The sequence below is a fragment of the Ochotona princeps genome, chromosome 16 (genome assembly GCF_030435755.1).
Source record: "Ochotona princeps isolate mOchPri1 chromosome 16, mOchPri1.hap1, whole genome shotgun sequence".
Lineage (NCBI taxonomy): Eukaryota > Metazoa > Chordata > Mammalia > Lagomorpha > Ochotonidae > Ochotona > Ochotona princeps.
In genome coordinates this window covers 11052689-11068682 of record NC_080847.1, presented here as the reverse complement: position 1 = coordinate 11068682, position 15994 = coordinate 11052689, and the positions used below count along the sequence as shown (strand labels likewise).

The 15994-nt window shown below is 48.3% G+C and overlaps 2 protein-coding genes across 3 annotated transcripts in view; one reads left to right on the top strand and one right to left on the bottom strand.

Annotated features, from left to right (window-relative positions):
- Positions 1–15994, top strand: part of TXNL4B (thioredoxin like 4B) — a 32305-nt gene that overhangs the window by 9329 nt on the left and 6982 nt on the right. For both annotated transcript variants that reach the window (XR_009246860.1, XM_058675082.1), the window contains exon 4: positions 8346–8411. Coding sequence is in view for 1 of the 2 variants with exons in the window: in XM_058675082.1 (XP_058531065.1) it covers positions 8346–8411 (66 nt within the window). In the remaining variant the exon portion in view is untranslated. The remainder of the gene's footprint in view (positions 1–8345; positions 8412–15994) is intronic.
- On the bottom strand, positions 723–5062 carry LOC101518379 (haptoglobin). Its single transcript, XM_004584183.3, has 5 exons — positions 4962–5062; positions 3915–3997; positions 3548–3649; positions 2845–2919; positions 723–1647 (listed from the first exon to the last, which is right to left on the bottom strand). Exons 1-5 carry the CDS (start codon positions 4964–4966, stop codon positions 869–871), a joined length of 1044 nt encoding a protein of 347 aa, XP_004584240.2. The 5' UTR covers positions 4967–5062; the 3' UTR covers positions 723–868.

The following is a 15994-nucleotide window of genomic DNA, read 5'->3' as shown; positions in this document are numbered from 1 at the left end:
CGTAGGCCACACCAACTTCTCAGAGTTGCTTATCAAGAAAGTCCCAGCGCAGCTCATCCAAGAGCAGAGAAGACTGGGATGCAACCCACCACTCTTGGCTATATGACCAGTGGTCAGGCCAGGCTGAGGTCTCAGTCAAGGCCTTTGTCGGGTTCCCTCGGACATGGTGTGCTGTGTGCTTATGACCTCCCACACAGGCCAAGCAGGCGGAAATCCAGTTCTCTTACAATGGCTCAGGCAATTGACTTCCAGCCACCCATGTGGGAAACCTAAATTGAGTTCCTAGGCCCCAGCTTTGGCCAGGCCCAGCCCCTTGTCATGTGGGAAGTGAACCAACAGTGAAAGCCACTTATCCTGACTCCTCTCCCTGTTCCCCACCATCCCTCAATTTTTTTTTTTAAGCCAGCAAGTAAAAATGGCTCAAGAATTGGTATTCAGACAGCTTCACTACTGCTGTAACCTTGAACAATCCAATAACTTCTTGGAGCCTCCATTTCCATGTCTGTAAAACATGATGAACAGTCACACCTCTGAGCATTGGCATTCAGCAGCCACTCAGTGAGTGTGGTCCCCAAGTAAGAGCAGTGTGTTTCACCTTTGGTGTTTCTGGTTGATTGTTTCCTGCCACATGCCCAGTAATCGCTATACCACTTGGCTGCCCATTACCATGAACGAGACAACAACAGAAATAGGTCCAGTTCTAAAAACAAACAAATCAAAAATTATGTAAAAGCTGTTTATTGATTGACCCAGCAGTGCAGGGCTGGCAGCCAGCAGCTTCAGCCCCTGGTCCTTTCTGCTCCTACCCACCACTCCCTCTCCAGGATAAAATCCTGCTCTCAGCCAAGGGCTTCCCAGCTGCCTTGCATTAGTTGTCGGCCACGGTTCTGTGAATCCAGTCCAGAATGGTGGACACCTTCACGTACACACCGTACTCAGCAACAGCGCAGCTCTTATCGAAGCTCAGGATCCCTGCAGCATACCAGGTGTCGTCTTCCAGGTCGCGAATGGCAAAGGCGCTGCCGGCATCGCCGTAGCAGGTGTCTTCCTGGTACTTGGACATGCCAGCACAGAAGGTGTGTTCGTTGAGGATGGGCTGCACCCCCACAGGGCTCTTTGGACTCTTCTCCTGAGGCACTGTGCTGTTTTCGTAGTGCTGGACACATTTGTCCTGATCAGCCACAGGCAGCATGACATACCTCAGGTGGTCAGTGAATCTGAAGTTGACTTTGCGCCCCCAGCCAGACACGTAACCCACACGCCCCACTTCTGCGTAATCCTTTGAAGGTAGGCAAATGGGCATCACTCTTGCACTAATGGGTACCTTGTGTTTGAGTTTAATGAGCCCGATGTCTACCGTGGAGTAGTTAGGATGGAGAACTACCTTCTCAATTTCCACCTGCTGCCCCCTGCCCAAATACAGGGTTAAAGTAGGGGCAATATCTTCAGCAGTTGCACTCTCGGTGTGATTTAGGAAAAGGTTTTTAGCTGTGGTCAGCAACCACCGTTCACTGATGAGCGTGGCCCCTGTGATGAGGTTGTGGCGGGACACCATCTTAGCCTGCCAGGGGAAGCTGCCTTTGGCATCCAGAGATCCGCCAATGATCCGCTGCACCTGATCCACGGGGTTCTTGGGCTTTCCACAGACTGTCAATGAGAGCAGGCAACATGTGAGCAGAAGTGGGGCGGTTTCCCATTGTAGGAAAGATGGGCACACGTGCTGGCTGTGGCTGCTGTCTGAATAACCATTGCCTGATGTTTCAGAACACGATACATTCAAAGGCTTCTCCCTTACCACTTGCTCACCTCATATCCAACATTTGCTGATTTGAATTTATGGGTTTTTGTTTTCATTGTTTACATTCGCAAAGCAGGATTCTTCTTCCTGCTTCTCTAACTCACGAATGGCATATGTAATACAGATTTTTTAACTCTGTCAAAGGAATTGTGTGTACTTGTACACTGAAATGGTTTATCACGCCAAAACAGTTTCCACAACTCCTGAAACCTCATGGGCAGGACTAGGATTTGTGATAATCCATTATCTCTAGATAAGGAGGGATCATAACAGCACTGGCATATGGATGTTACAGTTAGTACAAGACAGTTGGCTGTCCCACACCAGTAAGAGCAGATGAGGGGGCTGGCAGACTAATCCTACTCCTGCAAGCACTGGAATCCTGAAAGGGTGTCAGTTCAAGTCCCAGCTGCTCCACTTCCAATCCAGCTCCCTGTTAATGTGCCTGGAATAGTAGTGGAGGATAACCCAAAGCTTTGGGACCCAGCACCAACATGGCAGACCTGGAAGAAGCTCCTGGCTCCTGGTTTCAGATCGGCTCACATCTGACCATAAGACACGGCCATTTGGGGCGTGACTCAGAGGGTGGAAGATCTTTCTGTCTATCTCTCCTCTGTAAATCTGCCTTTCCAATAAAAATAAATTTAAAAAAGAAAGCAGAGGATGATACTCAAAATGCTCTTCTTTCAAGACAGAAAAGGAGAGAGCAGTAGCTCTTGTGAGCCTCCCAAGCTGAAAGTGCAGCCCATCTCCAGCCTGCTCCACATGCCCAGGGATTAAGGACTGCTGTTCTTTGGTCTTGGCTCAGAGCTCTCTGGGCAGGCAGCCTGAATAAACGTCACCTCCCTAATCTGGAAACACTCCAGTGGATTCAGCCATTGCACTTCAGGCCCAGCTAAACAAAGGCCCTCAGCGAGCTGTACCTGGGAGCAGTGAGCACTGCTGAGGACTAGCTGGACCCCACCGTGACTTTGGGCTCTCGGGGGCTCAAAGGAAGCCCCACAAAGAGGACTTGCCTTGAGGGACATTTCAACTGGAGCACCTACCTGCTTCACATTCAGGAAGCTGCTCTCCAATGGCACTGTTCACCCACTGCTTCTCATGGTTCAAGGTGTACACTCCTGAAGTGCAAGGAAGGAAACAAAAGAGAAATCAAGTCTCGGCCTGGTGTGCACGTGAGAATGTATTTTAAGAGAACAACTAAAGAATAAAGAGGAAGAGAGAAGGAGCAGGAAGGGGAGTGCTGGGGGCATCACTGAAGCTCAGCAAGATGGATGGACCATGGTCACGGTGGTCGTGGGGAGGCAGGGCAGGCGAGGTTAGAGTTCAAATCCCCACTCTGCTCCTCTCAGGCTAACAAATCCTCCTCATTGGCAGAATGAGTGGGAGCCCAGTGAGCTTGAGATAATTATTAAGTGCTTGGAATTGTGGCAGGAATGGAACAGTCTCCAGGAGATGGTCGTCTTCCATCACCACCTGTCCTCTTTCTACACCTTTTTTAGAGGCAGCTCTTCCTCCAAGACAGAAAGGCTGCCTTGCATTGCCTCCCCTTAATGAAAGAGAGAACTTCAGGCTGAAGAAAGTTGTTTGAAAGGGCCATTCCATGATGATAAAACCTTATTAGGATCTAAATCTCCTGGCTCCAAGGAGAGCATGTGAGCTTCCTGGCCAGTCACCCCAGCCCCATCCATTTCGGCAGTGCCAGGCGGGGACATGTGTGGGGCCCAGAGGCGCCTGCTTGGGTCTTACCGTCTCCTGCAGTGCGCAGCCTGTAGTTTTCATTACACCGATAGCGAACCAAGTGTTCCACGTAGCCATTTGCAATGCTGGGGGGCTTTGGGCAGCTGTCGTCTGCAAAGAAACAGAAGAAGCTGCTCAGACACGACTTACAGAGCCCATGATAGAGGAGTCCTCCGTGCACCCCACTCGGGAGCCAAGGGAAGGACTCTCCTCATCGCTGGCAACATCTGGCGTTCCTTATGGTGCCAGAAGCCCAGCAGTTACAATGGGAAGAAGAACAAATGGGTCTACCCACAAAGTACAAATTAGGCTGTGTGAAAGTGGGGTGCATTGGTGCTGGGAACACCAAGCGCCGTCCCCAGGACCAAAGGCCTACCTGCAGTATCCGTGACCTCATTGCCAACATTCGCTGCCAAGAGCTGTCCCCACAGCAGGAGGGTGATGACGGCTCCCAAAGCTCTGCAGAGGAGACAGGGCGGAGTGGGAGGCTGATCTCCCTGCTTCACAACACACACACATGCCACACACCCCATAACACACACACCACACACATAGAAACCGTGCTCCATCCCACACTGCACATACCACACCACACACACACACACACACACACACACCGCATCCAGAAGAAAAATAGAGGCATGGACATGCCAGGATCAAGAAGTTGCCCCACCCGTCCACTTAGACTTCAGCAGCTTCTGAGCACACACAGCTTGCAGCAGGCTGCGTGCTGCTAGGAACTATGGATTAGCTGCAGAGAGGGACCAGTAGGGTAGGTAGCTTCTGCCTCTGGCTTTCAGTGGTTACCTACACTTGGAGAAGAACAGGATAGGAGCTCCCCAGCAAAAAGAACTTCTTCAGGCACTGGCAATGCCCCCAAGTTGCATGGGCACATAGTTGATAAAATGCAGGCAACCTGGGCGTCAATACCCAGGTCACACTGCCCAGCAAACCATCTCACCAACAGGAGATGATTATTCAAGGATTTTGAGGTTATGTTAAGCTCCTACTCATGCTACTCTAATGATTGGAAAAAGTCTGTTTATTTTAATGAAGTTCCCAGTGCCCTAATTGTGTCAAACATCACTATTGATCTTATTACACATTAAAAAAAGAAGAAGAAAATACTAATAAGTAAATTTAAGATTCCAGGAAACCTGCTGTTGGAGCAGCTGGCACTCCTTCTAAAGATGAGAAGTTTGTGATCTCCCAAGAAAAGCAAGTTCGAAAGCACTGTCTTTTATGGATGCAAGGAAAGGCGAAAACTTGACACAGAGAGCTCTTTAATTCGCTATGGAGTCGCCTGTTTGCCCTGTCTCATTGTTAGATTTTTGCTGCTCTCCCGTAGGCTGCTTCTATACCAATGAATACAAAGAAGGATGAAATAAAGAACAAGGGAAGAGGGTTCCGACTGTGGGCTCACCTCATCCTGGCTTGGCTTGGCTGGCCTCTGGAAGGGCAGTGCTGTGGAGGCAGCCGCTGAGCCTTTTATGCTGCCTGCCCTCACCCCGCCCCTCCTTCATTTGTAATTCCTGTGTGGATGCAACTTTGGCTTTATTAAGGTCATCAGGAAGTTCCAGTAATAAAACCACAAACAACACCCCTGCTAAGAGCTGAACTCTTGCTTCACACTGGCTCTGCCCGGGCATTCTGTAACAAACCCAGAAGAACTCTGGCTGCTTCACCAGCCTATGCACTTGCCAGCGTGTTTCCCAGAATCCCCCAGCTGGGAAAGACCAGGGCGGGCGGGAAGGGTGCTGTTGATCTGTGGCTCTGCTCTGGCGGGCTTTCAGCACTGAAAATCCTCTCCCGGAATTTTCTCAAGCCACTTGTCAAAAGCACTTCCTCCTCAGGGTCATGCTCCCCTTCCTGTGTGGACATCTCCCTGTTGCTTCAAAGCTCTCCAACCTGAAATCAGAAAATGGATTTGCTGTGTCCTCTCTGATTGCTGTCTGCAAGAAATCAGAGTGGGCACAGCGACATGTAGATGGACACAAGCCATCCTCCGTCACAATGCTTCTCACACTTTTACAGTCCAGTTATTAGTTCAAATGTGCCTATGAGAAAAATCAATATATTTTAATCAGACATCTGCATTTCTGTAGCCCAAATGCTGTTCAATTGGGTTAAAAGCAACTCCATAAAATATTGCTTTATTCATTTTTTTTTACATTTTTTTCTTGGACCCAGTGCGATAGCATAATGGTTAAGGTCCTCGCCTTGAACGCCCCGGGATCCCATATGGGCACCAGTTCTAATCCCGCCAGCTCCACTTCCCAGCCAGCTCCCTGCTTGTGGCCTGGGAAAGCAGTCGAGGACGACCCAATGCCTTGGGACCCTGCACCCGTGTGGGAGACCTGGAGGAAGTTCCTGGTTCCTGGCTTCAGATTGGCTCAGCAGCGGCCGTTGCTTGGGGAGTGAATCATCGGATGGAAGATCTACCTCTCTGTCTCTCCTCCTCTCTGTATATCTGACTTTCTAATGAAAATAAATAAATCTTAAAAAAAAAAAGATAGGCAAAGGATTTGAACAGGCATTTGTCCAAAGCAGTTGAAATCAGAGACTCAGAGAGTTCTACACCAGGATTCTTCGCAGCATTTTTACAGTTGTCAAAATGTGGAAACAACCCAGTGTCCGCACATAGATGAAGAAATAAACGAAATGTGGTTTGTACTTAGAATAGAAATTATTCATCTGTTTAAAAAAATGGCATTGATGCATTTTGAATAAACCTTGAGAACATGGGCAGTGAAAGAAGACAAAAGCTAATATTTACAGAATTCCATGGATTTGAAATACACAGCGTAAGCGAACTCAGAGTTGCAAGGAAGGCTAGAAGCTTCCAGGAGCAGGGGGAAAGAGGTAGGGCTTTATTGCATAACATGTACAGAGTTTCTGTTTGGGGTGATGAAAACGTTTTGGAAACGGGTGACAATTACACAACACTGCTAGTGTAATTGATTTTGCTGAGTTGTTAAAAAAAGTAGTTAAAAATCATAAATTAACATTTTATCACAAAATTTTCAGGAAATGTTATTTTAGAGGGTGTTCCTTTTTATGTATGTATGTATATATATATATATATATGTATTTTTTTAACTGTAGGACAGTAAACTTTTTTGGAGGCAAATTATCATGTATCTCATATTTACTGAGTCCCTTGTCCCAAGAGACGAGATATACGTCTGTTTGTGGATGTCACATTTCTCCAAAAGTATTTCCATTATAAAGTGGCACATAACTGTTTATCAAAATTTCTATTGCTCCGTGTTATTTACCTACACTTTATGAATTTAGCCAGAGTGGTATGGTTTCAGTAAAATATAATGATAGCTTTCATTTGCATTTCCCCATTATCAAATTACGTAGGATACTTTGTGTGTTCTTTTTTTGATTCTATAAAATATTCTTTATATTCTTATTGGTTACCTTTTTAAAAACAAGATTTCTCTTGGAAAGGCAGGTTTATACAGTGAGACGAGAAACAAAGGGAGAGCGGTCTTCCATCCATTGGTTTGTTCCCAGTTGGCTGTAACGGCCAGAGCTGGGCTGATCCAAAGTGGGTGCAAGGTCCTGAGGCCTTGGACTACCCCCCTCTGCTTTCCCAAACTGCAAGCAGAGAGCTGGGTGGGAAATGGAGCAGCTGGAACACCTATGGGAGGCTGGCACTTGCAGGTGGAGGCTTAGCTTACTGCACCATTATGCCAACCCCCTTATTGGTTACTTTTATGAAATGTCCTTTTACTGTGAAATTGCAGCACTTTTGTTTTGTTTTGTGTTTTAGAGATAACCTAGATGCTGGTCTTTTGTGGGGTAAACATTTTTTATTTGTTTTATTTTGTTGTTGGGTACATTTATTGTAAGCAATTCCCAATCTAGTGCTTGTCTTTTTACTCTCTTCTTTAAAAAAAATTTTTTTTTATTCATTCATTCATTCAAAAGAGAGGCAGAGACATCCTGCACCTGCTGGTTTACTCCCCAGGTGGCTGCCATGGCTGGGGCTGGGCCGGGCCGAAGCCAGGAGTCAGGAGCTGCTTTCAGGGCTCCCACATGGATGCAGGGGCTCAGGTGCTTGAGCCATCTTGTGTTTCTCTTCTTAGGCCATTAGCAGGGAGCTGGATCATAAGTGGAGCACGTGTAACATGAAACACTACATCACTATACCAGCCTTTAGGTAGAAGATCTGATAGATGTAATATCCAACCTGTGTATACAAATGCTAATTTAAGATGAGCAATGTGTATTTGTTAAGCCCTATGTTATACACATTATATGGATTAGATAGAGAGGAAGATCTTCCGTCCGATGATTTACTTCCCAAGTGAGCCGCAACAGCCGCTGCTGAGCCAATCCGAAGCCAGGAACCAGGAGCTTCTTCCAGGTCTCCCACGCGGGTGCAGGGTCCCAAGGCATTGGGCCGTCCTCTCCTGCTTTCCCAGGCCACAAGCAGGGAGCTGGCTGGGAAGTGGAGCTGCCGGGACTAGAACCGGCGCCCATATGGGATCCCGGGGCGTTCAAGGCAAGGACCTTAACCATTACACTATCACGCTGGGCCCTCTTACAGTAGAAATTTACCTCAGTTTTTATTATTATGCTCCTGATAAATGCATTTGCACATCTGTCTTTCCCCATGCGTCCTACTTTCCTATATCCTGTAAGTTTTAACATATTGTCTTTTTATGAACCATTTTAAAATATTTTAAAGTTCATTTGTGTCATGTTTGTTCACAATTTAGTTGTTAAGTGTGTTGCTAAATTTCTAAGCATTTGGAGATTTAAAAATCATTATTGAATGATTGATTTCCAGGTTAACTCCCAGAGACAAGAGTGTGTACGTGATGCCAGTGCCTGTTACAGCAGAGGGCCCATTTGGGTGAGTGCACCGAGTGAACTTAGGACAGCAGTTCTTGAGTGTGTTCTGTTTATGCCGTTTAGGTCAAGGTTAATTGTCCTGTTATAATCAATATCCTTATAGACTTCTTGTTATGCTTTTTAATTATATTTACGGAGAGAAGCCTTGTGGATTTTTTTCCAGTCTGTTATCAGGTGCATCCAAATTTAGGCTTGTTGTTTATTCCTGTTGCTTGTTTATCTTTATGAAATGCCCTTTTTAATTGTGTACATTTTATTTTTGATAAGTTTTACATATTTGATTAGGGTGCGAAGGGTCAAGGACTAGAGGAAAGTGGGTGAGACCATTGTTTTGACATTCTCCTTTTTCCTTCCTGTACCTGGGGGGAGGGGAGAGATAAGCAGAGAAGCCACACCCAGTCTCCCAACCATCCCAGGGTCCCCAACGTGGGGCATGCTCCAAGGGTCCCACTCAAGTGGTTTTGATAGTTCAACAGTTCTGTATCACTGCCAATCTTGCACTCCAATCACAAGGCCATCTCTCCAGAATCCACTGGATGACATAGTCCACCTTAGAGTTTCCATTTGCTCAGGTATTCACTGCCAGCTCTTGCCGGGAATGGCTGATTGATTTGTTCTGTCCTCCATTATGGTGCCAGGTGTCCTCTGCAGGCTCCAGTGTACTGTCATATCCTCCATATGCACCTGTATATGCTGTCCACTGTTCCATCGAAGCCACTGAGGTGGCTCAGCTGTGACACATTCATGCCACAGTAAACAGTGGAAACTGCAGTTTCCTCCATGGTTGGAATTCCGAGTCCAGCAGTTAAGTTGGAGGGATTCACAAAGAAATTTCATCTGAGGTGATCCCAGATCCGATTCTTGTGTATGCATGCCAGTACAGGATTCAGCATAGTCTGTCATGCAAATCAACCTACATGCACGCTGTTAATTGCAATTGCTGGGTCAGTTGTCTCCAGCCCTTTCCTCCACGCCCCTAGTCCCGGCCCTAGAGTGAACTGGCTGATACTGTGGCCCGGCCAGGCATGACCCACACACCATTCTGGCTCTCAGATTTACCAACAAGTGCTATGAACTGGCCCAGCCTGACTTGCCCCAGACCTGAGCCAAAGGTAAGCCCATGGGTACCGTAACCTGGCCTGGTCTGGGCTGCTCCCCTTCTTGGATCTTGCACTCACCTGGAGGGACAGGAGTACCCCAAGCTCCGCCATCAGAACCTCTCCCAATACCGGATCTCGCACACACTGGTGAGTCTATGGGACAGCCCTACTTAGTCCACCTTCTGTCCTAGCAGGAACAGTAGCCTTTCCTGACTGGCCCTCACCCATTCCGGTTCTTCTTGATGGGTGCTACAGCCCAGCCAAGCCTGGTCCACAGCTCACACATGGCTCAGCAAGGGCAGAGACCTAGCCTAGCCCATCTTACACCCATCCTGGTTCTCATGAGCCCCAATGGGTGCTGGCGTCTAGCCCAGTCTTGTACCCCCAAGACCCAGTCCACACCTATGCTGAGGGAAACTATAGTCATGTCCATACCAGACCACTGCCCCGACTCTGACCTCCACATTCATCAGTGGGACCCATAACCCAGCTAGGGCGTCCCCTTAGCTCCCCAAGCAGGCCTGATCCCAACCACAGATCTCGCACGTGTCAGTGGTTGTTCTGACCAAGCTTGGCATAATCCCTCCTTTGTCTTGGTCTTTGCCTTCCGACACTGTAGCCTGGCCTGACCTAGCCTGCCCCCAGTCCCAGCTCTCGCTGTGGGTGCTGCAACTTGGCCCTGCTCAGTCTGCTCCCATCCCTGGCTCATGCAAACCAGTAGGTATGGTAGCCTATCCTGGCATGACCTATACTATCCTGGCATGACCTGTACTCCATCCTGGTTTCTGCACTTGCCAATGAGCTATGGTTTGCTCGGCCCTGCCAAGTCTGCACCCTTCCAAAACCAACTCACACATTTGCTGACAGATGGAGCTACCCTGCTCAGCCTGCCCAACACTCAGGCCTGGATCACAGCTGGAGCTATGACCCACTAGGGGAGTTTCCCAGGTTCCCCTACTCATGCCACTCCCAGACCCAGATCTCACTCATGCCAGCAGGTGCTTGGCCCTTACCCAGCATGGCCTACCCCATCTGTCCTGACCTTTGTATGAGCCAGTGCGGCCTGGCCTGCCCCACACCCTGTTTTAGGGTGCTCACACAGGTGCTACAGCCTGGACCTGCCCCGTTTGTTCCCAGCCCCAGTAACAGTGAGCATCAGTGAGTTCCATAGTTACACCTAGCTCAACTCATCACCATCCCAACTCTTGAGCTAACCAGCGGGACTTGTAGTTCCTTAGGATTGAGCCCACATATCCCCCACAAAATCCAACCCCAGACCTAGTTCTCTTGTATGCTGGTTGGTATCATGTTCCAGTCTAATGTGACCCATCCCCTGATCCGACACTCACTGTCAGGTACTAGGATCTATCCCTGCCAGATAGGCCCCCAGCCATAGCTTGCGTGAGTGCTGGTGTGTTGTGATTGGTCATGTTCCATGCTAACAAGTCCAACCCAGCACTCCCATGTGGGCTGGTCCATCCGTCTGACCCATAAAGATCTTCAGGTCTCTCCCCTCCAAACCACCAGGTGTCAGTCCCCTCGCTCACCTGCAGGTACAGTGGCCATATTGTTGGGTGTCTCTCAGGATTCATTCCTTACCTACACATACAGTGGCCTTATCCACGGATGACCTACACAGTAATTCCATACCCCCAAGACCCCAGAGCTCGCCGCCGGCAGCCAGCAGGCAAAGCCTAGTGCCGGTTGGTGCTCTGGTTGCCCACAAGCCCAGGACTCTTCCCCCAGCCCAGCAGTGGTAGATGGGGAGCTAGGATCCCCAGCAGAGAGCCTGGGCCAGCACGGGTTCTCCAGACACCCACGCCACTGCTCTGAAATGTTGTTATTTATCTTGTTATAAAATCTCTCAAGACACACCAATTTTCTTTCAGTTAGTGTTTTTGTGATATATGATTTTTTCCTATTTGCTTGTATGGGAATATCTGAAAAGGTTAATAGAAAACAGAATTAAGAACTAAATCAATTTTGATACAAACAGATTTTTGAAAGCAATGCAGTTTTTCAGTAATACTCATTTTCCATGAACTTGTTTTAAAAAGATTAATTTTATTTCTTTGAAAGACAGGGTTACAGAAAGACTTAGAGAGACAGAGAGAGAGAGAGAATCTTCTGTGCACCGGTTCACTATGGCTAGAGCTGGGGCCAACCTAAAGACAGGAGCCAGGAGCTTCTTTTTTTATATATAAATAAATTTTTTTAAAAATTTATTTATTTTTTATTACAAAGTGAGATATACAGACAGGAGGAGAGACAGAGAGGAAGATCTTTCGTCTGACGATTCACTCCCCAAGTGACCGCAATGGCTGGCGCTGCGCCAATCCAAAGCCAGGAGCCAGGAACCTCTTTCCGGGTCTCCCACATGGGTGCTGGGTCCCAAATCTTTAGGCCGTCCTTGACTGCTCTCCCAGGCCACAAGCAGGGTGCTGGATGGGAAGTGGAGCTGCCAGGATTAGAACTGGTGCCCATATGGGATCCCAGCGCTTTCAAGACAAGGACTTTAGCTGCTAGGCCACGCCGCCGGGCCCATGCAGCCAGGAGCTTCTTCCAGGTGTCCATGTGAGTGCAGAGACTCAAACATTTGGTTCATCCTCCACTGCTTTCCCAGGCACATTAACAAGGAGTTGGATCAGAAGTGGAGTAGCCAGGACTCAAACCGGCACCAGGCGATGTCAGCACTGCATGTGGCAGGTTTACCCAGGATGCCACAGGGCCAGCCCCTTCCATGAAATTTTTGAAGTGCCTTTTTATAATTAGCCCTCAATTTTTATCCATCCTCTTAACCTTTTAATTGAAATATTGTTTTTATACTTAATTATTAATAGAGTTGATTTTCAGTCTATCATTGTACTTTGTTATATAATTAATCAATACATTTTTTCTTTATTTCCTCTTCACTTTTTTAAGATGTATTTATTTATTTGAAGGTAGAGTTGAGGAGAGAGGAGGAGAGAGGAAGAGACAGGGAGGTCTCCCATCCACTGGTCCACTCTCCCAGATGGCCACAATAGCTAGAGTTCACCCAGGCTGAAGTCAGAAACCAGGAGCTTCATTCAGGTTTCCCACATGGTGCAGGAGCCCACACACAAGGGCTGTCTCCCACTGCTTCCCCAGGCCTTTAGTAGGAAGCTTAGATTGCAAGTGAAGCACCTGGAACACAAACTGGTGTGCACGTATGGGCTGCTGGCTCTGCAGGTACTGAGTTAAATCTGTGCACCAGAGCAGCAGACCCAGGAATTAGTCTATCCTGGGACCGAATGTAAAATGGGAAATAGTCATTCATTCATCTGCTATTTATCAAATGTCCACATCGTGCCTGTGTGTTCTAGGTGATGAGAATAGAAACAGAATACATTTGATTGATCCCTGCCCTCTGGAAGCTGACATTGTAATGACTATAGACAAGTGAATGACAGATGGAGTTGAAAAGACATCACTGAAAAAAATCACTAATTGAAACAGACAAGAGCACAGTCTGAGAAGCAGAATCTATAAAGATTCTACACATAAAAAAAACTCGGATAATGCAGACCTGCTGTATCTCAACAGCTCCTAAACTTCACTACACCTTAAAAATGTCCTGGGGAATTTTTAAAAGTCCTGCTGCCCATGATATATTCTATCCTTTTCATGTCAAAATGCGTGGGGTGGGCACCAGGCATCAGTAATTCACAAAGGGGGCTGGGTAATGCCCAGTGCTGCAGCGACTGAGGACCACTGCCATATTGCATGAAACTTCATGCGTTACATGTTACAAGAAAAGAGCAAATTCTACCAGTTAAACCCTGACAGTTGGCTCAATTCCATCAATTCACAGTGTGTGAGGCCTGATAGAGTGCATGGTCCCGAGCACATAAGCTCCCCTGTATGGTAATGGACCATCGGGTGTTGAGTTTGCAATGGTTCATGTTGTTCAACAGAGCAATCTGTCTCAACATAATTAAGAAAAAACTTTCTCATCAATATGGCTGTTTCCAGGCTATCTCTCTTTTCCTGTCAGTAGCCACCAAGGTTCTGCTGTACCTGGGACACAGGCGTTGGTTGCCTGCTTGGGGCCACTGGCAGACCTGTCTGTTGATGTTCTGAGCCACAGGCGCTGAGTTTGATACTCTGTCAAAGGCCTCTCATAAGGAGCAGCCATTCTAGCTTGTATAAATGGGGCACCTGCAGGATCCAAGCATCCTCACACCAGCTTCTGAGCCAGACAGCCAAGCAGAGAGGTCAGCTTCCACGGGTTGTCACAGCTGCCAGTGAAACTGGCCAGAGGTCAAAGACAGGGGGATATTTGCCTGTCTGTACTCAGAATTGCCGTCAGCTTTCCTCACCCTTCTTTATGGGACATTCTCCCAGGTGCTGGGGATCAGCACAGGGCCGTGCTGGTCTCCGATTACTGTCACCACTCTACCCAGCAGTGCCTGGCACCCAACCCTCAGTTCAGTTTGCTTAAATGAGTGGATGACAAATATAACCTCTGTCCTTGGAGGGGAGACGGGAGGAGAAGCGCGTACTCCAGCCTGATTAGTGCCGCCTGTCTGCCATAAGGAAGGTCTGACCCTCTGAGGTGTAAAAGCTGCCAGCAGCCTCAGTCCCTGGGCCCAAAAGGCCACCCACCCGTAACAGCAGCAAGATAACTCGTGAGACTGCTTGCCATGGGCCAAACACTGTGTCCTTACTTCCTTAACTCTTCAACAGCCCCTACGCCATTGCTGCTCTTAGTAGCTAGTGGTTTGTGCAAAAGGGACACAGAGAAGTTAAGGAACTTGCTTGGGCAGCACAGCTAGTAGCTAGAAAAGGCAGAATTCAAACCCTGGATGAGCCCTTGATCACCCTGGGCTGTGTCCCCTCCTGCCTGTGAGCTTCACAGGTTCTTCCAGGATCCCCTCACATAATCAGCCTCAAGTTTGCACCATCAGAGTGACTTCTCAAAGTCAACTTGAGTCATGTCCATGGGTTAAGATGTACTTGCCTGGCTGGGATTACAAACGTGCTAGTTTATTACATTAGCCAGGCTCGGGCTATCAGTTACCTGGCTGGGATTACAAACCTGCTAGTTTATTACATTAGCCAGGCTAGGGCTATCAGTTCTTTTGGGGGGCGGGGCGGAGGAGGGGACAGGGACAGGATTAGTTCTAAGTGGTCATGGAAGCTTCTGTACCTTAACACAGCCAAGGTGGTGATCCCCACACCAGCAAAGAGGATGAGGAAGACCCTAAAGCAGTGGCACCCAGAGCTATGAAAAGGTGGAGGCTCTTTCCCGAAAGGAGGCCCTCTCTGTCCCAACCCCAGGGCACAACAGCAGGGAGCTGCAAGAGGCTGGTCAAGACCACATGGGCCACATCTGGGAAACATGTTAGGAAACTGTCTGGCAATGCCCTTGGGCCACGGTGTCCCCTGGACAGCAGCCAGACACCAAGAGGAGTTGGGCAGCAACCCAATCTCACCAGAATGAAACGGTATTAAAATGGGCCTCTGCTTTTGAAGTCAGTACAAGAATCCAGGGACTTGCATCAGTTGCTTGGTTTCAGGGTCGGCCCCCCTCTGCAGCCCGAGAGCTTTGGGCTTCCTCCTCTGTGATAGGCTGGGATTCACTGGCTTCCGGCCGTTTGTGTTTGTGTCTGTCACTTCCGAGAGACAGGAATGCTGCAAGCTCAGGAATCCTCATCCCCACACAGCACAGCCACTGGCACTACGGAAGGTCACAGGGAAAGCTTGAAAGGATGAGGAAGGGACACAGTGTATAAGCTGTGTGTGTATGTACCTGTCCATTTGTATGTTTGTCTTAGTGGTTATTTCAGATTCCCAAATAGAGCTGAAATCTTAACTGAAGCAGAGTGGTGTCACCATCTAGGACCTCAGGCCTAGGACCCAACCATTTGCTCTTTTAGCTAGAAAGGTGTCATGAGGTCCCCTAAGAGCTGCACACTTCACTTGCCAAAGTCAGGGATGAAACAGCAGCGCCAAGGTTACCCAAGCGCTTGGGGCAGGAAGGGAGTGTTCCTGCCAGGACACGGCTCTGCTCAGGGACCCGCGAGCAAAACGCCTAATGAGGAGGGAGCTGGTGCAGCCGGATTACCTTCACACAGTAATGCCTCTTGTTGCCTGTGGGACACTCTCCAATAAGTTTTTCAACAACCTCTTTTTGGCAGACAGGGACACTAAGCGCATGAATGTTTATCAGATTTCCTCCCCTGAAGGCCTTGTCCTTTGGAGTCTCGCTGTCAGGTTGCTTGCCCAGGCACTGTGCAGCCCACCACAGGCCAGGTCCAAATCCTTCCCTCTGCTCCAGCATTCATTCTTCTGGCCCCGTGTTCAACCACATGAACTTGATGTCCCACATGTACAATCACAAGGCTCTTAGGGAAATTTTCCCTGCCTGCCAACTCATTGTACACAAGATGAGAGGCGGGGTAATGTGAGAGTCTGACCACATTTTCATGGGCCACTCGCCAGAGGGCTGCACCCAGAGGAA